Source organism: Rhynchophorus ferrugineus, unplaced genomic scaffold (assembly GCF_030347505.1).
Source record: "Rhynchophorus ferrugineus isolate W39M unplaced genomic scaffold, kcgeb_rfMv2 rfM3, whole genome shotgun sequence".
In the NCBI taxonomy this organism is placed as follows: domain Eukaryota; kingdom Metazoa; phylum Arthropoda; class Insecta; order Coleoptera; family Curculionidae; genus Rhynchophorus; species Rhynchophorus ferrugineus.
In genome coordinates this window covers 61,398,146-61,425,386 of record NW_027472582.1, presented here as the reverse complement: position 1 = coordinate 61,425,386, position 27,241 = coordinate 61,398,146, and the positions used below count along the sequence as shown (strand labels likewise).

The 27,241-nt window shown below is 29.6% G+C and overlaps 1 protein-coding gene across 4 annotated transcripts; it reads right to left on the bottom strand.

The window, feature by feature from the left end:
• Positions 1 to 2,171: 2,171 nt before the first annotated feature.
• LOC143194271 (MFS-type transporter SLC18B1) lies at positions 2,172 to 26,363 on the bottom strand. Of its 4 annotated transcripts, none has more exons than XM_076400935.1 (10): positions 26,147 to 26,363; positions 7,535 to 7,742; positions 7,407 to 7,480; positions 7,204 to 7,351; positions 7,070 to 7,138; positions 5,762 to 5,852; positions 4,753 to 4,889; positions 4,465 to 4,658; positions 4,312 to 4,407; positions 2,172 to 2,695 (listed from the first exon to the last, which is right to left on the bottom strand). In XM_076400935.1, exons 1-10 carry the CDS (start codon positions 26,245 to 26,247, stop codon positions 2,350 to 2,352), a joined length of 1,464 nt encoding a protein of 487 aa, XP_076257050.1. In that variant the 5' UTR covers positions 26,248 to 26,363; the 3' UTR covers positions 2,172 to 2,349. The 4 variants fall into 4 exon arrangements, with proteins under 4 accessions (XP_076257050.1, XP_076257054.1, XP_076257053.1 ...); XM_076400939.1 differs by having other exon boundaries at positions 26,143 to 26,296; XM_076400938.1 differs by lacking the exon at positions 26,147 to 26,363 and adding an exon at positions 23,080 to 23,294.
• Positions 26,364 to 27,241: the final 878 nt, after the last annotated feature.

The following is a 27,241-nucleotide window of genomic DNA, read 5'->3' as shown; positions in this document are numbered from 1 at the left end:
TAAATTTTCTGAAAATAATAAATCTTATTTGATTGAGAGTATCTGTCTACTTCCTAATGCTTCTAATACCTGCGACTTTTCACCTTATATTTTGATTCATTGTTCCATCATCAACTTAAACTTTCAATTAATTACATTTTAATGTATGAGTTTACATTTTATTATATAATTCTTGTTGTTTCTAAGATGAAATATGTTGTTATAAGGAAATGTCATCAATGTTCTATACCAATGCAACCTATTTAAGTAAGACTTGTAATATTATTAAAAGATACATAATGCACACTATCTGTTTGTGGGTGAATAGCCGCAACACTTCTTTCTTGTCTTAATTAATATGACTAACACAATATTGAATATTTACCAAAATAATTATTTGATAGTATTATCAAACCTTATATTGCAAGGCCGTATATTTTTATCTGGTCTTGAAACTTTTAACAATTCTAACTGCATTCCTAATACTAAATGTATTGATATAAGTAATTATAAACAGATTTTCTTTGCATTAAAGCACCTTCACCATTTCTAAATAGTATTCATTTTTGAAATTAAAGAATTATAAGAACTAATAATTCTATTTTTGTGGGCACACATAAGGTACCACACCCTGTCTGGTGCTACATACGTATTACCCATTATTTAAAATTATATATAAAAAGTATTAGTCATACTGGTCGGATATAATTATATTATTATCGTTTATATTTTGTTATATGAAACCTTTGTTAAACAACGTAAACAACGATGTACTACCATCAGTGCCGGATTAGCCCATGGACAATCACGTCATGGAGTACCAGGAACAGCTCCAAAAATGTGTTTAAATACGAGTTTCCTTATGAATAAGGGACCCACAGTCGTGGATTGCTTAATTTTAAGTCGACACTGACTGCTACAATATTCATTCTAGGTTAATTGAGATGGTGGCTACAGATGACGTAACCTTATGTGATACTGTACTGATTACTTCTCTAACTATATTTATATCAGAGATTTACTGTTGAGATTTTTACTCACCAGGATTATAAGGAGTAAAGAAAATACTCATTTTAAGACACCAGTATGTCGAAATATGAGTCAACAAAACACTATTTATGGAAAAGTAGATAAAAACTGTAAAATGTGAAAGTTACAAAATTATTTTGTAGCCTTTCTGCATGTAAAAAAGAAATTCTCTTGTCTTTTTTTGTTGTTAAAAGCATCATTTATAGTTCTCATCGATCTTCTACGTCTGTTTAATTTAGCTCGCATTTCGCTATTGCCTATATGCTATTGCCACCAAGACATTCTCAGAAGATCAAAAGATGATGAGAAGATGTTTCTCCAATCAATACTAAAATTTCATGTAACTTATGTATGGCTTTTAATCTCTTTATTTTGATTGTTCTTTCGACATTTTACTGAAAATAATATTATATATAATATTATTATACAAGGTTCTTCAGAAATAGTTGAAATTTGTTTAAATTACATTTTATTATTTATTATGAATACATTAATTCCAGTAATTCTATATTTATCCATTCCTAAACTAGTGGTTTTGATTTTCAATGCATTAATGTTTTAGCGCATGGGCCTAAAATCAGGGGGCACTAAACCTACCAAATAAGTTGCAATAATTCATAGCCCAATTCACACATTTCCGCTATATTCATATGAGCTGCCTAAAAAGGTATACTGTTTTAATGTAAATATATCTTATCTTGCTTTGTTTAAACGTCTGCTTTGTTTAAACGATTTTTTTGCATCCATTTAGCTTAAAAATTCTTCTTTCTTATCGATTTAGGGGCAAAGCGCGAACAAAACTGCTTTAATATCCCAAATATATTGGCATATTTAGAAGCCGATTCGTTTCAGAACCGGATTCATAACATTCCTAAATATATGAATATACTTCATTTCAATTAATTTTAATTCAATTAAATTTAATTCGGCTATATTACTAGCAAAAGCTTAATCTACTTTACAGAAAACTTTCTGAAAATCCACACATTAACCAACTTAATACACTGTTGGATGAGTTGTTCAAGGCGACATAATAGTGACTTTTAATCCAATCCAAACATAGTCTCTTATCAAAACAACAGTCATATTTCAGTTTAAGAGGTTGTTATTTTCAGGGACAATACATACGGTCATATTAACACATAATACGTTAATTAACTTACTAGCGACTTTGAAATAATAATTTATTGAAAAAATAATACATCAGTTATCAAAAATATTAAATATTTACAATAATGTAATACCGTTTCTTCATAAAATGAAGTTGTGTCGATTTACAGACAAAATAAGTCGAGTTATAACTTAATAATCTATTCGTAATTAAAACTAATATAAATAAAATTATAATCTACTACAGATATCTATACTATTCTCATGTGATATTGTCGAATCTGCCGAGGTTTTTACGTTGTTTCGCTCTATACAAAACACGACATTACCTATGCCTTTGGGGGGCGTGCTTTCGATCGGTTTTGATCTGGATTTCCCCAGTTTGAAATAAACCAGCGCTATGATGCCGACGATGAAATTTAAGGCAGCAAATACGGTCGAGACGGTAGGAAACCCGAAATGTTCCATTAGAGCTCCTCCTAATACTGGTCCGACAACTTCGCCCAGCGAGTATACGGAAGACCACAAACCTGCTATAACGCTGTGTGTTCCTAAACATTCTTTAAATCCATTTTTCCTGTAACACAGTAATTTTATATCACTTATCTCTAATGATAATCGGTTACGAAAAAATCATTTATTTAACATTATTGAAAGTAAATTTATTTATATGATGCCTAATATAATTTTGTGTTTAGTAAAACTCAAGAAGAGCTACATCGATTTAACTAATTTCTATTTTTAAATATTTGCAGAAGTCCATGGTGGGTTTATATGGTGAGATAATATGTTTTGTCATTGTCGTGTAATTTGGTTGTCATTGTCGTTGGTGCTCAAATATTGGCGGATGCTATCACAAATGTATTTTGTGACTAAAAATGTTGAATAGGGCTGGACGGGGTTATTCGATCAGGGTTTCGTTCAAGTCAGCGTAGGGTCGATTCAAATAAAAAATATTAGAAAGAAACTATTCCTAAATCAGTTGTTTATTTATTTTACCGCATATTAGCATGAAAAAACTTTAGTAAATCCGCTGTCTACTATACTAAATTTACTCTAAAATAAAAAGGCCACAGGCAGGGTCTATTGAACCAACTAAAGGAGTCACCTGAACCAAGGTGTTACCCTCCTTAACAAAAACATAAATGAAATAAACCTTTAATTGAAAAAAGTAACTTTATGCAACACTATTGACACCAGAAGTATATTTAATGTGATGTAACTAACGCATTATACCCACACTTCTCTTGAGGGACAATCTGCATAAAACTTGAGGCACACAAGATAAACATAATCATAATTTGCGATGTCTAAAGGAAGCAGAGTTTTTTATATTCTTCCTATTGACTTTTTTTATTAATTTTCTTAAAACCAACTTTTAAAAATTATTTTCTACCCTGATTTTTTTCTTTAATTTCTCTATCTTCCTGCTAGTTTTAATTTTTATTCCAAAATAAGGGGATTTTTTTATGACTGTCCCTCAAAACAGCACTATTTTCTCGTGTTTGTTACTTCACGGGCCCTTTGTAGAGATATGTTAATGTAGAAATACACAATTATTTAAACGTAGCGTGACTAAATATTATACATTAAAATCATATAACATGAAAGTACTGCAAGCAAACATCATAATAAAAATTAGGGATCGCTTGAACAACTATAGGTTGCTACCTGTATTATCTGCGAGGCTCAATAGACCCAACTTTATGGGCCAATTATTATTATTGGCTGTTATTATTAGGGACTGTTGTCGAAAGCACAATTATAATATACAATGTATTTAAATATTGAAGATAATTTGTAACCACTGGCCGTTTCATACTTTACCATGATTTATATTTTATACAAGTGTAGGTATATCGATAATGTAGTCTTATAATTGACCGATAAACCAATATCTTTGAGTTTAGGTCAAGTAAAGAGTATCTTCCGACTAACCATTACAATTGAAGTCTAATATGCTCACTTTTTTATTAGCATGATGTTTTCAATCTCTACAAATGATTGAGCAATCTGTTTTTAAACAACGAGAAAGAGACAAGAGAAATTCTCTGAAGAAAATGGAGAGAGAGACTCTGAAGAAGATGTATGCCGATATACATCGGGTTTAAAATATATATATATATATATATATATATATATATATATATATATATATATATAGAAGTCAAATTTTTATTTCAGTATACTTACATTGAACTGTCCAAAATATATTGATATGTAGGCATCAGCGACATCGCTATGAACACACCCAAAGCTAACAAAACAACAATATTTAACCATATCGAGCTGAAACATAAGCATAGAACTAATAAAATACACCAAATTTTACAGGGAAACACTTACTCGTCTAACCAGACAAACAAGGGCGACGGTCCTAGAAACAGTAAAGTCACCGAACTACAGAGCAAACTCGAAGTCATCAACCAAGTATAATTCTTCAACTTGTCAGTTAACCACCCTACTAATGGGCTGAATATACCGTATGTGGCAGCTAATAGTAGAAACATCAATCCCACTTGACTGGGGCTCAAATTAAACTAAAAATTAGTACATATTCAGTCAAAATGTTGCAATATATAAAGCATAATAACAATTTTATTACAACATTAAAATAAATATAGCCTGACTTACCTTCCTTAAATGGGGCTCGAGTGTTGGATCCAAATAAGAGTTTGTCATTGACGTAATAATTGTTATTAGACACGTTATTAATACTGAAGGTAGTTTTAATAAATTCATTAGTGATCCACTTTTTTCTAAATCGGTTTCTGAAAATTCAAAAACATATTTTAAAATTTTAAGATTAAGATTAAGTCATAGAGTATAGATAAACAATGTAGAAATGGGATTTTTTGCCTGATTTCGCTTATCTATAAGAATACAGATACAGGTTCCCAGATTCTCTTAATTTATCTAGTGTCTTCCTTGCACTGTAAGTGACCCCACCTTCAAACCCATTGTCTTTTTTCCTAATACTCCACTAATTTTGTTTAGTGTTTTTATCTATTACCTTATCTAGTGGTTCTCATCATGTTCGTCTTCTCACTTTTCTAAGATACATTTATATATTTTTTTAATACTAGTCTCGTCGCCGAACATTTTAGTTTATATATAGTTTTGTGTAAGTCCATTTTTGTTTCGCTTGATATCTCCTTTTGTTAATAAATTTAGCATTTACTAAAAAATATAAATCCATACTTTTCCTATTTCATCAATAATTTCCTTCTTCTGGTTTCGGTTGATTTAAATCTCTATTCTCAGATATTGAAAGGATAGAATACATTCTGACACTTATTAAATTTGGAGTTGCTCTACTAATAGCACTTTTCTTTTGTCTTTGTTCAATATCATTCCATATTATCATTATGATTTAGGACCGTAGTATATCTCGTTACAATTTTCAGTAGATAATATTAACATCTAACATTTCTTTATTACTATATTTTTTCAGTCCTGTAGTAATCTTGCGTGAATTCTAAAGATGTTTGGTTTGATTACAACACTTGAGCTCGTCATAGATATTTCTCTTCTACCATTATTCGTGTTAAAACTTAAAACCGAATAAGAAGTGGCTGACTAATTAATAGTAAATGAAAAAAGGCTTAAAAGAAAATAATTTGTTAAAGCATAAAACACTTACTCTGGGGCTTTTCCAATAGAAAGATATTCAGACATGCTATCAAAACTGTTGCAATTCCTACCACGTAAAATGGTAATCCAAACCCTCCAACCTTCCTAGAAGAAATTTTATTTAATTATATACTAAATACACATAAATAATAACAAACAATGTTTATTCTCGATTTCCCAATAAAGATGTTCTATAGGAACTCTATCTTTAGACTTTGGTTCTTTCAACAGCATGTTAGATCAAATATATAATATCAATATCAATTACCACATAGTAGAATCACGGTTCAATTTCATGTTAGTCGGCAGGATCTTTTAAAAATAATACTCATCTGCAATCGATTCTAAACAACGTCTTAAAAACAGTTTTTTAAATTTAGGAAATTTCCGGCGCTTTTTAAACAAAGTTGCGAAAAATCAATTCTTTGTGAAAAGCTACACTATCTTAATTAAAAAACTGGCCATAGTTATATTCTTTTGAGATGTATACATTCATATATTATATATTATTCAAATAATTGTTGAGAAAATAAAATGAAATTAAAATATTGTTGAGAGCTTAGCCTGGAGAAAGGATTTCGTAATAAACAAAACCACGATATTCATAAAAAATGCCAACAATTTTGATATTCAACTTCTTTGATGTGGTTTCAGTTTTGACTTATCATTAGGACAATATTCATTTAATTGGTTGGAATTTTCTAGGTCATATGATGCTGTTTGAATAGTTAAAAATCATGGTCATTAATTAGGTAACATGAAACTTTCTATGAACTATTTGAATTAGCTCAAGTGATAAGTTGGGAAAGTAACTAAAGTGTCTAATTCTTACTTCATATTGTGTACACCAACTAATTGATTTATATGATTTGGTTCTAATCTATAGAAAGAGGTTAAACATGATCTCTATAATACTCTACATATCATTTGGCGTCTCTAAATAATGTATGCTAACCAAAAACAATTGTTCTGTATCATCACCAAATATATTTTTTCAATTTCAAAGATTTGAGATAGTGAAGTTCACTTTTTAAAACGTTTTCACTCATGTTAAAAATCCAAAAATGTACTTGTGTTGCTGAACGATTTATGCGAACTAGTTTTTTTCGCTACTAAACTTACGGATTTCAAATTTATTACCCATTCTAACTAAATAACGAAAAATTAACGTGATTTGAAAAATAATAAAAAGTCTTAGTATTTTTTGATCAGAGTAAAATAAAAAGCAACCGCCTTGGTATGTTCTAAACAATATTATTTTAGTACATCATCAAATCTGTTTTATCCTAATTATTTTAAAATTATGAGAGTACCATACCGTATATAGCACTCCTCCGACAGCCGGTCCAGCACTCATTCCAAGCCCCACAAAAGTTTCCAAGAGTCCCTGAAACCAATATCATAAAATAATCATATCATATTAAAGAAATATGGAGATAACTAGAAACTTACCCTTACAGCTCCAGCATTATCTGGAAATATATTTATTATTAATACATATCCAGCAGTAGAATAAGCGCTAGAACCTAGAGCTTCCAAGCCTCTAATAAAAAAGGATAATACGACAAAAGAGACATAACTATCCACCTTATCTAGTAGTCTGAAACAAATAATAGGTTGAATGTTGTTAACAGATACGAATTTTGCAGACCTACCCAAAAATAATACTAGAAATCCCTGAGACAAATAGTCCGTAAATAAAAATATATTTAGCTCCTATTTTTGGTAACTAAAACCCAAATAAGTAGAAAAAATATTATAATATTCAGTGTTTCTTACTTACAATTTTACCAAACACCGGTGAAGATAAAAAAACTACCAAGGCATAGTAACCGAACACGAATCCTGACATTGTTTCCGACATTCCTTTCTTCATTGCAACAGCAGGATAGAATGGTGACATGATGGACATTGAACAGAAGCTCATAAAATCTGCAGCCGCCAAAATAGCCAGCGAAACTTTTTGTTTACATGTAAATTTACTTTTCTTTCTGGAACAACAAAATAACATGGTTATGATTTATCGAAACTATTATAAAATATAAACTAATAATGGAATGGTATATTCTCTGAATATACTTTAGTATTTATTTAAAGACTAATACAACAGCAATACAAGACTAATAAAGCAGGAAGCACATCAGTATAATTTTTTAACAGTAATAGTATGAAAAAATCGTGTTGGAACCAATCGAATGAAAAATGACATTTAAAATCACTTAAAAACTACAGCATTAAACAATAATAACCTAAGGTCAATCATTTGCTTAATCATGGTTTAACATGCATGTTTTTCATTAGTAACCATTTTTTCTAGAATGCATTTAAGAAAAATAGTTTCAGATACTAAGAATGAACTGAAAAGATAAATTTTTTATCAAGTTTATTTTTTCATAGAGTTTAAAAAATTAAACAAGGTAGAGTAAATCGTAATAAATAAAATATATTTCAAGCTATAGAAATAGTATATTCCTACTATCTTTTTGATAACAAATATATATTTTCCAGATAATTAAATACTAATTCAGCGGTGCGAAATTGTAAGAAAGAATATTTTCATATTCTTGCAAACACAAAGGAAGGAATGAACGCGGGAAATTTTAAAATTAACTTCATAGAGTAATAGAGAAGCAACTCAATAGGGGACTCTGGCGCAAAGTTTTGCTTTGCCCAACATCCAGAGGGAGCCATAATGGGCCATTTAAGTAATTTGATTGGTCAATTTAAATCTCTATTATAGGCACCTGTAAGAAAAATATTTTACTGTGAAGATATTTGATTGGCTCATTAGTAATGTTTGGCACGTGAGAGCCAGACAAACCAGTCTGCGTAATTGACCAATGAAATTTAAATAAAAACAATTTTTTTCTGAAATAATTTTATTAAATTAAATTCAATTAAATATACACATATATATAATATTTATATATATATATATATATATATATATATATATATATATATATATATATAAATATAAGCAAAAAACTTTGGTGCATTGCAAATCAAAATTATCTCTTCCATCTTTCCGTTAATACTTTTAATATTTTATCCGAAAGATCATTATAGAATGTAGTATTGAAGGGTTTTAAATTTACTTTTTTTTAAGAATTTGACAAAAATTTTGTTATATTATCTACGTGGCAAAATCGCTGAATAAAATAAGACATGGCTCAAAGACCTACTGACAGTATAATATGGGTGGGTCATAGAATTTTTCATTCTTTAAAATAAAAGGTGATAATTACCAAGAAATTGTTCAAAAATTGTGAAGCCTTATCAAATGAAGGTGATGACAGGTTTAATCAGAACATATTACATATAGGAAGACGCTACAATTAAATTAAAATGCATAAATGAAAATCTTGCCAACATTTGTTGGTGAATTCTAGTAATATACTAAATGAAAAAACTATAAACTAATTGTTGTAAAATAAAGGTTGTAAAATAAATGTTTAACAAAAAATAAAAATTATTATTATTTCAATTAAACTTAATATGAAAAGTATGTATACATTTTTTCTTGATCATTCATTCTTCTTTCTATATAATGTATTTCTAATCCAAATATTCCTTTTGTAGATCAGATACCAATTTATATAATGTATTTTTTGTTTTTATGTAGATGAAGACGTCGATTAAAATGATTATTTCTTAAAGCTTTTCAACTGCCATATAACACTTTCATATTGTTGTTTTTATAACACATCACTGAATAAGTTCTACGCCTGACATATAGATGACTCCACCCCTTCCTAAATATAACCTAGTGGTTCAATACAAGTAACCTAGTAGTTATAACCAAATTTACGCTTCGACGCTTCGAATTGGTTTGCTATCCACCATATAGCCAAAATTTGGCCTCCTGTATTAGTAGTTTGCAGACCTTAATAGAACGTTACAAGGAAAGAACTTGACAAATATTTGTTTTATTAGTTTATATAACTTCAAACCAACATCAAGAGTTCCATCAAACAAGAAATGACTAATCAAAGGTACAATTGCTTTTAATTAAGGAATAAAAGAAACACTTTCAATAGTACTCCAAAGTATTTATAATATCCCTTGAGAATACCAATAATTATCAAAATTATTGACGGTAACCCAGAAGTTTCTTCAAAACTATTTATTGATTTGTTGATTAAAAAACATCAAGTAAACGAAATTACGAAATACGGAAACGAAAGCAAACTAGGGAAAGGGCAGTCTAAATCCAGCTAAAGTGATACTGGAACAGAATCCAGGCTTAGAGAATCATCATTATTTCGTAGAACGCAGAGTGTAGAAAGAAAAACAGTAAAGGACACTCCAGTCACCAGTCACAAATAAAGACAACACTGTGAATAGGTTTGGATTAAATTTTTAAAAAAATGTTCCATTCTATTATTATTGTAACGTAATAACGCATTTTTGTTTTTACCTCTATTCAAAATGACTAATCCCAATCATAATAGCAATTATTATTTAACTAATTTGATATATGCAAACAACTCAACCACCAACGACATTGTTATTGCGGAATAACAAACAGAAACCTTATATAAATGATCAACAAACATGAAAATATTAATCGATCAGGGTTTATACCAAATGTTACTTACAAGGTTGGAATAAGAATTTTCAATAGTGCACATCAAGAAGAAAAATACGTTTTATTGACCATCGTAGGTCATCGAGAAAGCGTCTCAACCTTTCGACTGTATTTGTTAATTTTCATGTATCTATACAATAATTCAGTAGGCATAATTAAAAACAAATTAGTCAAGATATTACATTGATTCTAAATAATCATTATAACAGCATCAATGAAATTTAACAGGATCAAAAAAACTTCTTTAATGTATTTATTGTTATTTATGTACTTTCAGTGTAAATTTTTATAGACGGTTGCTAAAAATAGAATTTAATACTAGTGCTGGTTTACACTTAGATAAACTAAAAAACAAGATCAATGAGAGTTAAGTACTTCGCTACATATTTCGTAAAAAGTGTCAAAATCGTTTATATGCCATATTAATTATGAATTCAATATTGTACACTGGTGCAGTACAACAGATATAACAATCAAGCAATAAAAAATCACAAATTACCGAATTTCAGAAAAAAAATCAATTCAATATAAATATATCAATATGATTCAAACTCATAAAAATCAATATCCACTTGAATACGAAAAAAAATTAACAAAAAAAAATAAACCGACTTCAAAAAATAAATAAGGAACTCACTAAAAATTAAACGTTGTTAATTTTGTTTTGTACAAATTTTGTCCGGACAATAACGAACCCAACAAAAAAAGAATTATACAACCTGCTGCAGTGATTCTGAAATTATGGGCATACATACCTTTCGGCAATAAATTTTTATTCCTATAGATTAATCCGAATTCATTACGTGACAGCAAGTTATCTATAACATAGATCGGCCCCAAAATACTTACCAAAAGCCTGTGAAGCCCTCGGGAATATTTCAGGAAAGTACCAATGTGTACCGCAAAGTTATTACCGGTTTTTCTGCCAGATGTTTCTAGACTTAAGTATGCGATATTATGATTTAACACGTATGTCGTTTTATTCTACTGACGCCAAGCTTCAAAGTTATACATGTTATATTTTGAAAAAGTAAAAAGTGGTGATTTCGATGTGCACAACAAGAAACGTTTTGCTAGACCGAAAGGGTTTGAAGATATAAAGCTGCAAGAGTGATTGAATAAAGACCCAACCCAAACTCAAAAACAATCGACAGAAATGTTAAATGTGGTCCAAGAAATGATCAGCTACCGGTTACCAGCAGTGTGGAATATCCAAAAGATAGGAATATGGGTGACACATCAATTAAATGACAGGCAAATGGAAAATCGAAAAATCGTCTGTAAAATGTTACTTCAAAGGTATGATCAGAAGTAATTTCTGTATTAAATAATTACGGGCTATGAAAATGGAGTTAATTTTGAAAACTTTAAGCGTAAAAAATCATGGTTATCACCTAGTGAAGCCAGCCGATCGACTCCAATGTCATATCGTTTTGGTCACAAGACTAGAGTGGCGCAGTATGTTACGACCTAGTAAAACAGTTAATAGCGATCGCTACCGATAACAAATGATCAATTTGAACCATATATTGATCGAAAAACGTCCATAATAGGCCCGAAGACACGTTAAAAGCCTCTTACAGCTCGATAACGCACCGTCTTATAAAGCAAAACCGATCAAGGAAGCAGTGAAAGCACTTGGATGGAACATATTATCGCACCCGCCATACTCTCCAGACCTCGCCCCGTCCGACTACCAACTTTTCGCATAAATAGGACACGCACGTGCAGAGAAGAACCAATTTCGAAGAAGTTGGAAAATCGCTCAATAAATGGTTTTTCTCAAAGAACAGACAGTTTTTTCGGGATGGCATCTATAAATTGCCTGAAAGATGGGCAAGATATATAGAATCAAATGACGAATACTTTAAATAAATTAGTCTTTTTATTTTTTTTAAATTATGTAGTTTTTTCGAAAATCTAGCCGGTTATGACTTTCCAGTTCACATTTCAGTTTCAGTGTAAATTTTAAATATTTAAATACATTTAAATACTATATATAAAGATAAAATTAAGATTTTAAAATTCATTTAAGATTTTATGGATACTAAAATTACTGCTTAATATAAACAACAGACTTACAGTCAGAAACTTTATCGTGAACATAAAAACTTTTAGAACTGTTAATAGTATTAAATATAATATTTTAATAATACACATCAAATAGTGAATCTATTATTTTCAGACAATTATCAATAAATTATAATGATTTAAAACCTATAAAAATAGATAAAAAATCAACAAAAAAATCAGGAAATGTTTAACAAGTATTAAATAACTGCTAAAGTAATAAAAAAGGCATATTGATTCAAAATTCATAATATTGCTTTATCTGAAAAAAAAATATTTGAAAAACAATGATATGTGTATTTAACAATACATATACGCTCATAAAATTTTATGGCCAAGAACTGCAAATATACTTATATAACTTAATAATTAAGGTAATAGTGCTGTTTCAATTGCTCGTATTTCTTCATACGAGTATATATTACAGAAACATTCTTTTTCTTTTATTATGTTTCATTATTTTAATGTTTCTATAACAGTTCAAGCAAAATATTTGACTAAAAATTGAAATCTATATTATTATTTAAATTTGCTTATTTAAAAAGTCACGTAGTAATGATACTAAAGTCATTGAAGCAACTTGTTTCAATGAAAAGTCTTCGAAAAAAACTAAAAGATTAAGAGGAAATTGCCGAGGAACAGAAACCTGAAATGCTAAACGATTCGGCGTCGATAATTCAAGAATAACAAGAAACACAAATTGTTCCTGGTCCGGTGATAATATAATAACGTATGGAACCACTATATATGAAAGGCCTATGATTATTTACTTCATTAAATACTCATAAAATATTATCGTGGTATACAACAACATACAAAAGAGACGTATTCTCTATTTAACGTACAGAATACGTTTCTTTATAATGAAAAAAAGACAAATGTATGTAATGTAAAAAATTTAATAGTGTTAACGTATATGTTCACATAACCAAATACGTTTCAAAACAGCTTTAAGTAGTCATTTATTATTATCATTTAGTGTTATTTATCTCATAGGCTAGTAATTATTTACAATCAATCAATTAAAGTCAATAATTTCATCGTGTTAACTCCTACAACAAAATCGATAGATAAAGTTTATTTCGTCAGTTCATATTACTAATTTTATTTATCATCCCTTAGTTGCTGTCATTATTATGTTGAAAGTTCTAGATTATTACATAAATATATCGTAAGTCATGTAGTTTTATATCTAAATTAAATTATTGTTTAATTAAATTAAAATCATTTCGGGCCATTAAATTAAAATCATCTCAGGCCATCTTCAGGCATAGTTGGTCAAATAAATTGAGAAAATAGTTGCACTTCACCTCGACCACTTTTCAATGCATTATACGACTCATATTTCTCTTATATGCATTAAACTCTCTAGGCAAAATTTCAGACAAATTCTTTGTTCCGTATTTTAGCAGCAGAAAAATCGGCAAATGAACTGACAAAATCAAGCATTGCCAACAGCAAACTGAATAACATATGACGTTCAAAAGTCACGTCAATATTGAGAATAATTAGCGATATAAACAATTTTAACAATCTCTATTATACAACCAAATAATGTATAAAATGTACACCTTTAGACTATACGGTCATCCAAGCGATAAGTAAATGTTAAAAAGCTGCAAATAAATTGCAGTCTGTAACAACACGACGATTTGATATCAAGACATCAGACAAAAACAAATTAATTTATCAACTTTACAAGGAAAAATGAGCACCATACATAAATTAAAATAAACAATGGCCAGATATATTGTACAAATTTAACAAAAAACATTGTTATCACATCAAATACAAAACCTCGCAAAAAAAAACAAACTCTGGTATTGCTAAATGAAACAATAATCATTGTAATCCAACAATCATAATGAGAGAATAATAGTAAATAACAGTATGTAATTTAAAAAAAATTGAAGTTGAGTAAGACTCAAAAGATAAGTTACATGATTAACATTTGCTATAGGAAACATTAAATTATGGAATATACTAGAAAATGCTTTTACATACATTTAAATATATTTTATATTAAAATATATTAGCGGAATATTATATGGAGTTAAATCCATATGTTTTTTAGTTAGCCCTAACCCTCAAAAGATGCATGTATAAATTTGACAGCTGTCGGATCATTAGTTTGTGAATTATAACATTTTGAGTCAAGCAACTCTTGTTACTGTAAAAAATGGATAAAAGGGAATTTCGCGTGTTAATAAAATATTGTTTTTTGAAAGGAAAAAATATAATTGAAGCAAAAACTTGGCTTGATGCCGAGTTTCCGGGCACTGCCTCAGGAAAATCAACCATCAAGAATTGATATATTAAGTTTAGACGTGGTGAAATGAGCACCGAAGTCGGTGAACACAGTGGACTCCCAAAAGAGGTTGTTACCGACGAAAACACTTAAAATATCCACAAAATAATTTTGAATGACCGTAAATTGAAATTAAACAGACACTCTAGAGATATCAACTGAACGTGTACATCATATTATTCATGAATATTTGAGTATGAGAAAGCTATGTGCAAAGTAGGTTCCGCGCGAGTTCACTTTTGACCAAAAACAATGACGAGTTAATGATTCGGAGCAGTATTTGAAGATGATCTAGCGTAATAACCCTGAGTTTTTGCGTCGATATGTGACTATGGATGAAACATGGCTCCATTATTTCACTCCGAAGTCCAATCGATAGTCATCCGAGTGGACTGCAGACGATGAACCCACTCCAAAGCGTGGGAAAACGCAACAGTCGTCTGGCAAGGTTATGGCGTCTGTATTTTAGGATGCGCATGGAATAATTTTCATTGGCTACCTTGAAAAAGGAAGGGCCATCAAGAGCGACTATTACATAGCGTTATTGGACCGTTTGAAGGACGAAATTGCCGAAAAACGGCCGCATTTGAAAAAAAAGAAAGTGCTGCTTCATCAAGACAATACACCTTGTCAAGTCAGTGAAAACGATGGCAAAAATCCATGAGTTCGGGGACTTTTCAATTGACCTGTTATATGTTAAAAATAGTAAAAAGTGGAAATCGTATATTGTTCATTATGAATCTTTTGAGCTAAAGTGTTAACATTTATTAGGCCTTTTATGAGGCTAAAGCCACAGACATTGAAATTCCTATAAAAACTCTATAACTATCAAATAACCTGATTTGGCTTTGAAATCAAAGGATCTAAAATGCATTCAAAAATAAAATTCAACGATTGTTTTGAAGACTTAAAAAATATAAGGAATTGCTTTGAAGGGAACCAAATAAATTTGATTAAATAAATAATCAGTCTGCGTTTTATTTCAATGCCACAGTAAATAAAATTGTCAAAAACAAACTGTACTGTTGGTGGTAGTAAACATAACGTTAATAAAGCAACTAAATATTCAATACATAATACATAAGCACATTAACTATACAATATATATTTAAATGAATTTTCGAGTACAACTCGAGATTTATATTCATGGTCATCAATCACCTGTGAAGTAGTTAAATGCATTCCTTTAAATTATCGGTTAAATGAAGTTACTTAGATTATCTCAACTTGTATTAGATGCATATATATATTATGAGCATTATTTCACATAAAAAATGTATATATTGATAAAACAGATACGTAATATATTAACTAAAACATTTTCTATCGGTTTCTTCAATTTTTTCCATCCTTCTGGTATTATTCATCGATTTGATATATTTTAGCATTCCTTCAGTATTTAAAAACTGTAATCCAACCAAGTCATGCTGCATCGATCTAAACAAGCATTAATCCGAAGACACTATATCTGGTAAATATTCTTAGTGTCACAGAACTTCCCATTCGAGCTGCAATACTGTATCCTTCACTTGCAATGCCTGTCCAAGCGTTGTCGTGTCAAAAGATCACTTTGCGCCTCTTACCTACTATTGCTGATTTTCTCTAAAACACCACGCCACTCAATTAGTCCCATTGACGTAGATAAACATCTACAGTAACAGTCTCATTCGGTTTTAGCAACTCATAAAACACTACACTTTGCTGATTATAAAAGTAAAATTTTATTAGTCATGAATCGCTTCGGTTTCGATATGGATGGATCTTCTGAACTAACCCACGACCTTTTGCACTCGTTATTGTCGTACTAGATCTTCTTTTCATTTCCAGCCATAATGCGCCATAGAAAACTCATCTTTTCACTTGACAAACGTGAAAACTGTCATGTTGAAAAGAGTAAGAGGAAATTGCTGAGGATCAGAAGACATCAATATCATTAGTTTAAAATCATTGAAATCCAAACCACCAACTATAATAAAAAGGCGCAACATCGTCATAAGTATCTCAATGTGTTTGATGGGGTTAGGCAACAAATTACTTCAGATCAAACAAAAATTGTAATGAATATCAAAAATACCATTTGAAATTTAATACCTATATGCTCATAACATTTCATGGTTAACAACTGCAAATATACTTATATAACTTAATAACTAATGAGATAGTGCTATTTCGTTTGCTCATATTTCTTCATATATCTCTTTGCTTTTATTACATTTTATTATTTTAAGGTTTCCAGAATAGTTCAAGCTTTGAAAAATATCTTACTAAAAATTGATATCTGTATTGATTATTTAAATTTACTTATTTAACAAATTTCGTGGTAATTATACTAAAGTCATTGAAACAAATTGTTCATCGTAAGAAATGAAAAAGAGTAAGAGGAAGTTGCTGAGGATCAGAAGACATCAATATCGTTAGTTTAAAATCATTGAAATCCAAACCACCAACTGGGATAAAAAGGCGCAACATCATCATAAACTTCTCAATGTGTTTAATGGGATTAGGCAACATTTTTTTCATATCAAACAACAATTGTAATGAATATATAAAATGCAATTTTGAGCCTTCCAGAATTAGATGATCAAAATACATTCAAACACCTAATAGTATATGTACTTCTCAATTTAAACATTGCTTTTTTTAATATGGATAGATATATTTTAAAACTGTGTAGATAGATTATTAGGTTTAACATGTTCTAACAGTGTGTTTCTGTGAATAATCCCGCACAAAGTTTTCATACGTTGTAGCGCGACCTCCATCCTAGGAAGCGAAGAATTCTGAATTATTTGCTCATTAAAATGCCAAAATCTTGGTTATTAACATTTTTAACGATGCTAGTGTTTAAACTGAACAGGTGTTTCCAATAAAATAATGAAATATGCCCGTTCATACAAACATGTTTTTATTAAGATTATAACAAGAAAATGTGTATATTTAACTTAAAAGTTAATAATATATGATTATGAAACAACTATTTTAATTTCTTCGTATATTAAGTGATTAATTAAAACTAAATGTATATAAATAACACTATGAAACATAATTGATATATAATTTACATTATATATTTATTTATAACTCTTAATAGCAGTAAGTCAGTTTCAATTATATCCACTAGAGCTCTTCATTTTATTATGACTGGAAGCAGGAAACTTTTGATTACTTAGAAACATGAAAACTTTAGTTTCAAATGGCGATTGAAGACGTATATTAAAAAAACCTAACATTGAAAGATATCAAATTTATTCAAATATTTGGTGTTGAGAATGTTGCAATACTGATAAGTCCCTATGTCAATAAAGAACTGTTGACAAAACCTGAATACACTACAACTATTAGTAAAATTTTGAAAACGAATAACATAAAAAAACCTTAACCATCGAAAATGGCAGTAAATTTGTAGTAGACTACATTATTTACTTGATAAAGGTGGATTTTTGAATCGCAACAATCGACCAAGTGCGTGTGTTGTTACAGAGGTTCCATTCGCAAAACCATTTGAATAAAAAAATTGCTGCGTTGCAATAATTCTTGGACGTTTCACAGGCACTTGCTCGGATATGATATTTAGGACTAATCCACAACATGAACGAATTGTTAACGCATGTCAATTGCTGGGGTATACAACAAAGAACTGTAAGATGACCTCGACATCAAATGCATCTACGAAGTTATCCAAAATTTCGTTTTAAAATATGAAAGATAACTATAACTTGGTAGCAATACACTTACTAAATAAAAGTAGATAATTATAATTATATTATATCACACCAAACCCGATGAACTTGTAACATATAGCGTATTAATCTTAATTTTAGCTTAAGTAGCCTAATTTAATTTTAATTTGATCAATACATATTGATATATTTATGCAGCACCCGTCTTGCTTGAGTATAGATGCAAATATAACATAACATTAGTAACAATTAATTTGTAAATTAATATTGTATTAAGCATATCTAATATAAGATGGCAAAAAAAATTACTGAAATATAAGCAAAAGACCCTTTCTCAGCTCCAAAGACAGTGCCAATACTTAGTGCTTAATTAACTTAACGTAAGATAGATATACTTTATAGATACTGTGAATATTCTTCTCAAACAGTTAGCGGTGAATATCTGATGAACTTAATAAGAAGCTCAGTTTGAGATAAATCATACATTTCTTCAATTTAAATAAAATGGTCAATCCACATATAGAACGATAATCACAATTAATTAATACCAAATGATGTGTGCAATGGAAAACCTCAAAATGTCTGCCTATAACGTAAATGTAATTAGAATTCGTAGACCTAGTCTTCCTAACGTATAAATCGCAAAAGAATTATTAGACAACAATATGTCGAAGTAAAACCGGGATTTTAAAAATGGTTACTGGTACGTAATACGAACATTTAACTATATACAAACATAATTATTTTCATAAAATACTAAAAGGACTTGTATAGTCGCTTACGCACTGTATTTACTGACGATAGAATAATCTTATTCCAAATATACCAGACAATATATACTTAGCAAACATTATTTTAAAAGCCTTTTATTTTAAAAATTTAAAAATGTATTTAATTAAAATAATTTCATAAAGATACCTACTTTTTAGGTGGCGAATAAATCGGTTCTTTATATAAATCACCCGATTTGTGATAACTTAAAACATCCATAGCTAACTTTTGATTAAAACTATAACAAGCTAACAAGCTTAACAAAACTAAAGTTGAAATAGTTCTTAAAACCAGAGAGCATCTACAGTTACCAGTTCTAAAATGTATTAACCGTAAACTTCAAAAATGAATGTGGCGCGTGTTATAAAGGTCGACCCGCAACTGGTAGCCGAACTATAGTCAAAGAAAAAACGATAGCGACTAAATATAGTCTGTAGTAAGCTGTGATTTACGTTACAAAAACAACTTTAAGTTCATTTTAAGTTAAATCAAGCTTATTTTATTATCCATAAGAAAACACCACTGTCAAAAAATATGTTAGCTGACAATTGATACTAATCACACCAAGATATCACGATGTTTTCAATAAATTCATTGAAATTTTGTGGAAATATAACATACATTTAAAAATCAATCAACAAAGCAGCATTTTTCTTTATGTGTTAAAGACTTTTGATAAGGCCTAAAATGAGGGACTTCATTATTAATTAATAAAATTTGCCAATGCACTTGGCAAAAACAAGTAGTTCGTAAAATCTTACAGGCTTATAAATTAATTTTAAAGAATTTAAAGGAGATGGTGTGACTGTGAATCAATCGCATCGGGTACATTTGTAACGAACTTCATGTTGAATCCTCACTGATAGGCTTCACTTTTATTTCGTCGAAGTGTGAGAAAAACATTTTTCAGTTCACTGAAAATGTGTGAATTTGTACTAAGTAAATCGAATTTGCTGAAGGTTTTACTTTTTAATATATGGATTGACTTTTTGTTCTCAGTTGGCTTTATTCATCAACATAATCTTCATCAAGAGCCACACGATCATTCCAGCGCCGCTCTAGCATTTCAAGACCACTTTTGTAGAACAATTTTTCTTTTGCCTAAAAACAGACCTGTGGCCAATTGCTGTCCACTCAGATGACAATCATATTGATTCCGGAGTGAAGTGATGGATCCATGTCACACATCGTTGCAAAAATTCCGGTTTGCTACGTTCAGACATTACCAAACACCGCTCAGAATCATCAACACGATCTTGTTTTTGGTCAACAGTGAGCAAACGCGGCACCCACGGGGAACAAAGCTTTCTCATATCTCTTTTTCATCTCTTTTCGATCGTTCAAGAGGATTTTAATGTTTTCTAATGTTCACCACGTCCATTGCGTTCTGCATCATCGGTGTCTACGACCTCTCTACGTTTGAAGTCAACAAAACAATATTCTATTGTTGTTTTCGATGGAGCGGAGTCCTTATAATATTTCCAAAAAGTTGCTTCGCTTGGACGGTATTTTCCCATCAATAAGCATTGTAAAACTGAAACTCTCAGCAAAACCAGAGCAGCTTTCTTTTGAAGGCTACTACCCACTGAAAACGCATTGAATGCAATAAAACTAGCGCCATCTATGTGTTAGGTCGGGAACTTTTCAGCCTACATGTTACTTCAATTTTAATTTTAAAAAGGCGCCTGATGATTTTGACACAGAAGACATAGATCGTTCTGGACATCCAAAAAATGACGACGATTTCAAAATATTACATTACTACTACTAATTGATGGATTTGAACCCAGCACTGTGAGAAAAACGGCCCAAGTACGACAGATTACTCAACAGAATACAACAAGACACAAAAATATTACTCCTCAGCATGACGACAACGCTCGTAAATTTAAACGCTCGCACATTGTAAAACCATTCTTGGAAACATTAAAATGGAAAGTGCTACCATACCCGTTGTATTCTCCACACCTGTCTCCTTCTTTCTGATTACTAATTGTTCCAACATACGAGGCGTGAGCGTGATCTGTCGTGATCTGAGGCGTATCGATTCGTAGATAGCCCTAATAGATATATCATTCATTCGAAATAGAATCCGTAAATTACCTAAAAGATAGGAAAAGTAGCGACTATCGATGGACAAAAATTAAAATACTCGCTACCGATTTTTCACAATAAAACTTCAGATTAAAAAATATTTATTTCGGATAGAGCATCGAAAATTAAAGAAATAAAAGCTAGAGTTCTGAGGGGTAGTATGTTGAAAATGGTCCTTTGCTTGAAATACACCGGCTATGTTCCTTACTTGCGATATAACACAGCAGTTAATCAGTCATTGTTGAAGTTGTTGCAGTTATTAATTGATATACTAAAATTAGTTTTAACAAATAACTTTATTTAATACACCTATCTAAATAGTTAGATACTTTATATAAACGAACTAATGAATTAATCTATATACAATAACAAACAAAAACAACGTACAACGTGGTTTTTCTCTTGACTTACTCTTGTATATATCTGCCAACTATATATCTCTAAAGTTGCTAGAGAGACTAGTAACATTTCATTATTTTACTTAACACAGATTCCTTCTTTTAACTATAGAAGAAATATTTACTTTAACAGTCAGGTTTGCAAATAAAAGAAATTAACACATATGTCTTTGCGGATATCTTCATTTCCAACATACTATACTACATAAGTATTGGATCATACTGATATTGGATTTCTTTCTGCAACCCCATACTGACAACCACTGAGATATATACATATATATATATATATATATATATATATATATATATATATATATATATATATATATATGTATATATATATATATATGTATATATATATATATATATATATATATATATATATATGTATATATATATATATATATATATATATATATGTATATATATATATATATATGTATATATATATATATATATATATATATCCACTCAGTAATGTGACAGTTGTTTGTAATCTATTTACATTTGTTTCAATGTTGTTCTTTGAAGTGAGTAGTGCGAGTATCATCATCAATAGGGATAACACTGGTATAGAGTAAATACACCTTGAATATATTGTACCTTGTATGTCCGTATAGATGGGTTCCGTATCTGAATATTCAAGGCCGTACCTTATCCTAATATTACAATTATAAATATAGGATTTGAAAATCTGTCTGAACTAGCTAAGTATTTTGTTTGCTAATTTGTATTCTAGTTTCTTGTGCTATACTTTATCAAAGGCTTGGGTACCGTTGATATGATATGATATGACTAATAGCAATGATATTGATCGACATGACGCTTGATAATATTTACATATTTACATCGAGATAAAACCGTGATCAATAATTACATTAAAGTTAGGAACGTGCTATTGATTGAGATTGAATAATTCTGTCAACAGTTAACTGATGGTTTTTCTTGCAATTGAGAAACCAGCTTTATGACTATTTCGTCGTCGTTTGTAATATCGGCACTCTAATAATATTCAATTTAAATTGTCATTGCTTGTACAAACTGTTAATTTTATTTACTAATGTTTGCAATTTTATTGCCTCTTCTAAAGACACCAAAACACAAGTAAGATTGCTTGAATACAGAAACATTAAAGTATTCTAATTAATCAACTTTAAAATAATATAGTCATTAGTATATACATCATTAGTATACATTAGTGTATATGTGCCCTGTTTAAACATACATTTTTGAGAGTGCCAGAAAGACTACTTGTAATTTGTGTGCTATGTGTATAATAATTTATTTATTAATAAAATATAATAAATATACTTTGTTAACATATTTCGAAAAATATAAAATTGTAAATTGAATTAATTTAAATTAACGGAACAAAAATATTATATGAGAAATTCAAAATGTTACATATCTTACTTTATCTGAGAAGAGGTCCTATCAACAGCCTCAACGTCCAAGCCATTTTGTGACACATCCATTGTTTAAATATTGCAATTTCACTAGCTATCGCCAAAAAAAACTTTAATTTAAACGATACTGCTTCGGACAATTTAACGGATGATTCAATCCATATAACTAATTCAATAACACCAGATGTTGCGTCTAACAACCGATAATGTTTTTATCAAACTGGCCAAAAGTACGCAGACATCGCCAAATGCTAGTTACTGCACGGGTTATTCTCAAATATTTTGAAAGCAATTTTGATAAAGTAATCAAGAAGATAAAAGTCTTTATACATTTAACGAGCGTTGAAATTCACAAAGAATCCGACTGATTTAAGATTATTATTACTATATTATAGATATCACTTAACGGTATTTATACGGATATCCATTTTTATGTTTAATTACTATTTACTTAGGATTTCAAAGATTCGATATCAACTATTCTTAGTTACAGTATTTCAAGTTAAAACTAGAAGGGTCTATAACAATAGAATGACCGATTAGTTAAAGGAAGTATTTAGAATTCCAATTTTGAATATTGGTTTAACGAAAATATACTTTTGATTTTTTCCAAATATTTCCAAAGTCGAATATATTTATATACATTTCAAACATTAGTCGATGATATATTTGCCCTTTTGATTGATGACCTTTTACAACTTTCCCGAAAAAAAATATGATTCCATCATTATAGAACTTTTTTGGAAGAAGATTACTAGGCGAAACACTGAATAAGTGATCTTCACAAGCCTATTTTGAAACTAACTTTACACCATTAATTATCTGTCTCAATATTTGTCGAATCATTAAAGATATACCTTGTTCTAATGTATGTTAAATGTTCATCAACTCTTTCAACGCTGATCAAAGCAAAGTTCAACTTTAATATCCAAGTTTCCGAAAAGAAAAGGAGCTAAACAATTCTGATACTTAACCACCACTTTAGAGTCCACTTAAGTACTCTAAACTCACTGAAAAAAAAACTAAGCATAACGAAAATTACTTCTGTAATATCCATTTTCAAATTTCAACTTTTGACTAAGTAAACGAATGCTTTTATATCTAGAGTGCTCTTTGGACAATTACCTTTCAAACATGCTATATATATGGTATGTTTTCATTGAATAAGTATTACTAGAGATATAATACGTTAAAGTGACAATTACAATCACAAGTATAATTTTACACCAAGCCTACATTTTTAAGTTTAATGTTGCATAAAAATGATTCAGCATTATCAATTAACTCAAAAGCGTCAACATATTAAAATGATAAAATGTTTTTGGTTAAAACGTTAGTCAGTAACACCTCAATAAAAATATCAGTATGAACTTATTAACTTAATTTAACTTAACTCAACGTATGAAGCAATTAAGCATAATAGGCCTCATTAACGTAAATTTAGTTCTTGAAATTTTATTGTTAATTATTTAATGATAATAGGACCTAATCAATTATATCTAAAAGTAATGAGGGATATAAATAAACAATTCAAATTTTAAATTGTGATTTCGAAACAGCAACATATTTTGGTCATATGCGATCATATCATTATTTTTCAATTTATCATCCAAATGCTTATTCTTCATTGATTGTTGTGAAAATTATATTACGTGAATACCTAAAAAATAACATTATATTTCAATTTTATAAAGACTAGTATTTTTACTTCAATGGTTCTTTTAACATTGTTAACACATTCATTTAACATTATTTTAACACATTTTCATTTGACAACTGTCTACAAGATTTGTAAATTCAACCAACCATCCAATATCATATTGTAAAATTAAAATAAATTTAAAGAAACTGTAATAAAATCACATCGAAAATAAAATGAAGGTCTTGTATTTTATAACGATGTTAAAATTATTAATGAAAATCTATCAGGTATTTTTAAAAATTGTATACGTCAGAATATCACTAATGACAAGTTATAAATAAAGTGAAAATTAATGAGTCACAAACAACCGTTATAAAATTCAATTTAGATTGAATATAAGTAAAAACCCGTAAAATTACGAAATAACATACATATTACGTAAATACATTTTGAAAGATTTTATCATTTGATAAGAATTAAACTTTAAGAAAAAACAGGCGAGGCCAATGTCATTTATGAATTACATTAGTTGTAAAAATACTTGAAATTAATTAGTTATGTTAGAAACTTTTAACCTTATTTACACCTGAATAGATTTAAGAAGGCAGACAATATACATTGGTTAAAAAAAATTACACCGTATTCTCCAGATCTGACCCCAGCGACTATTTCCTGTTTCCAAATCTCAAAAGAATGCTCGTTGGGAAGAAATGTTCGTCGAATGAAGAGGTGATTGCCGAAACTAAGGCCTATTTTGAAGCAAAGGACAAATCGTACTACAAAAATGGTATCGAAAAGTTGGAGGGTCGCTATAATCAGTGTATCACCCTTGAAGGGAATTATGTTGAATAAAAAAAAACTAATTTTGCCAAAAAAATTTGTTTTACTATGGTAGACCTTCAATTGACCTGTTAGGTGGCATAAAACTGCTGATAAAGAGTGAGAGAGATAGATGATTCCAAAGAGTCATCCACATCGACATCATAACGCAATGATCATAGACATAAAGTCTTGCTGTCCATACGGTAGGATTAGCAAGGTGTAGTGTATTACGAGCTACTAAAACTGAATAAAACTGCAAATGTCTACCGACGTCAATTGAATAAATTGAACAACGTTTTGTTATCTAAAAAGACCAGAAATAGTAAGATGCATTAGACTATTGCAGCTCGAATGGGAAGTTCAACCACAGAGTAGTCACCAGGCAAAGCGATCAGAATGAAAATGATCAGAATATATGCAAGCACCTAATTTTATTATTTTTTAAAAATTTATATAAATAATCTAGGAATTGATTTCAATACCTAATAATACTAATAGTAATATTGTTCTAATGTTGTAAACAAATAAGTAATTCAAGAAAAGATTACAATCAAGATGTGCAGTACTAATTAAGAACATAATTTACTTGTGTTATATAATATACACTTACGTTTTGGAGCATGTGGAACATTTGATACCAATTTTCCCATTGTTCTCAGTATTTTCAATTTTCCTCGTCAAAGAATTAACGTTTTTATCCATAGTACTCATTATGCCCCCAAAACTATTTTTTCATAACTTTTCCACTATAATTCTTAATATAAATCAAATGAAAATATATTCTTTTCACACGTGCAAAAAGGAAAAAAGTTTTAGAACATCGAAGAAGCTATGTCTGTTATAGATAACCGATTTTAGAGAACGCAACACAATCGCTTTACCGTAGAACCAAGATAATAATATATAGGTAGTGAAAATGGTTGGTTTTATTTTGATATTACCTATGGTGGAAGGGAAGGACAGCGGGTAGATGTGCGGTTGGAATTTTTAAAAGCTCTACCTGTACAGACAGACAATAAAACCGTATTGGTTTTCTGTATAAGATAAAGCATATATTTATGAGTATAACAATAAATCAGAAACAAAACAAACAAATTTACCCAAATTATGAAAATACAAAAATTATACCTAGTATATGAATATGTATAAAATTGCTATTTAAAATATCGCATACAATACCGTTTACAATTACGAATGTAAAAACATATAATTTGTCATTCGTTATAATTAATGAATTTGTAAAATAAGATAGTACATTGCTTTAAAGAACTGTATTAATGCTGAAATATATACTTATATATGTACAATAATCAGTAGATACTAGACTGAATAATTTAACCACAAAATATACTAAGCATTTGAAATATACTAAGTACACAAAAATATTAAGCGTGGTACATATTCATAAAGGATTGTTGGATGGCATAGATGGGGTTAATAATGTTTTGGCAAGAAGTAAAAATGAGATATAGTCAAAAAGCGTCTGTAAAATGTGATTTACAGTAAAATATTATAAAATTATTATATGTATATTATATGTAATACAATATACACTTATGTGGGGCGTGGTATCAAAAATTCAAAAGTGGTGATTTCGATGCGCGAAGACTAAGAACGTTCTGGTATACCGAAATAGTTTGAAGATGCGAAACTACAAAAGTTACCAGTATCCAAACTCAAAAACAATTGGCAGAAGCGTAAAATG

Bases quoted from the DNA above. Each gene is read 5' to 3' on its own strand.
- LOC143194271 (XM_076400935.1), bottom strand. From the start codon at position 26,247: ATGAGTACTATGGATAAAAACGTTAATTCTTTGACGAGGAAAATTGAA. The intron at 5,853-7,069 runs GTATGGTACTCT...TCTTCTAGGAAG, and splicing joins TCGGAGGAGTGCTATATACG to GTTGGAGGGTTTGGATTACC. The intron at 4,890-5,761 runs GTAAGTGTTTTA...TTGAATTTTCAG, and splicing joins TCTATTGGAAAAGCCCCAGA to AAACCGATTTAGAAAAAAGT.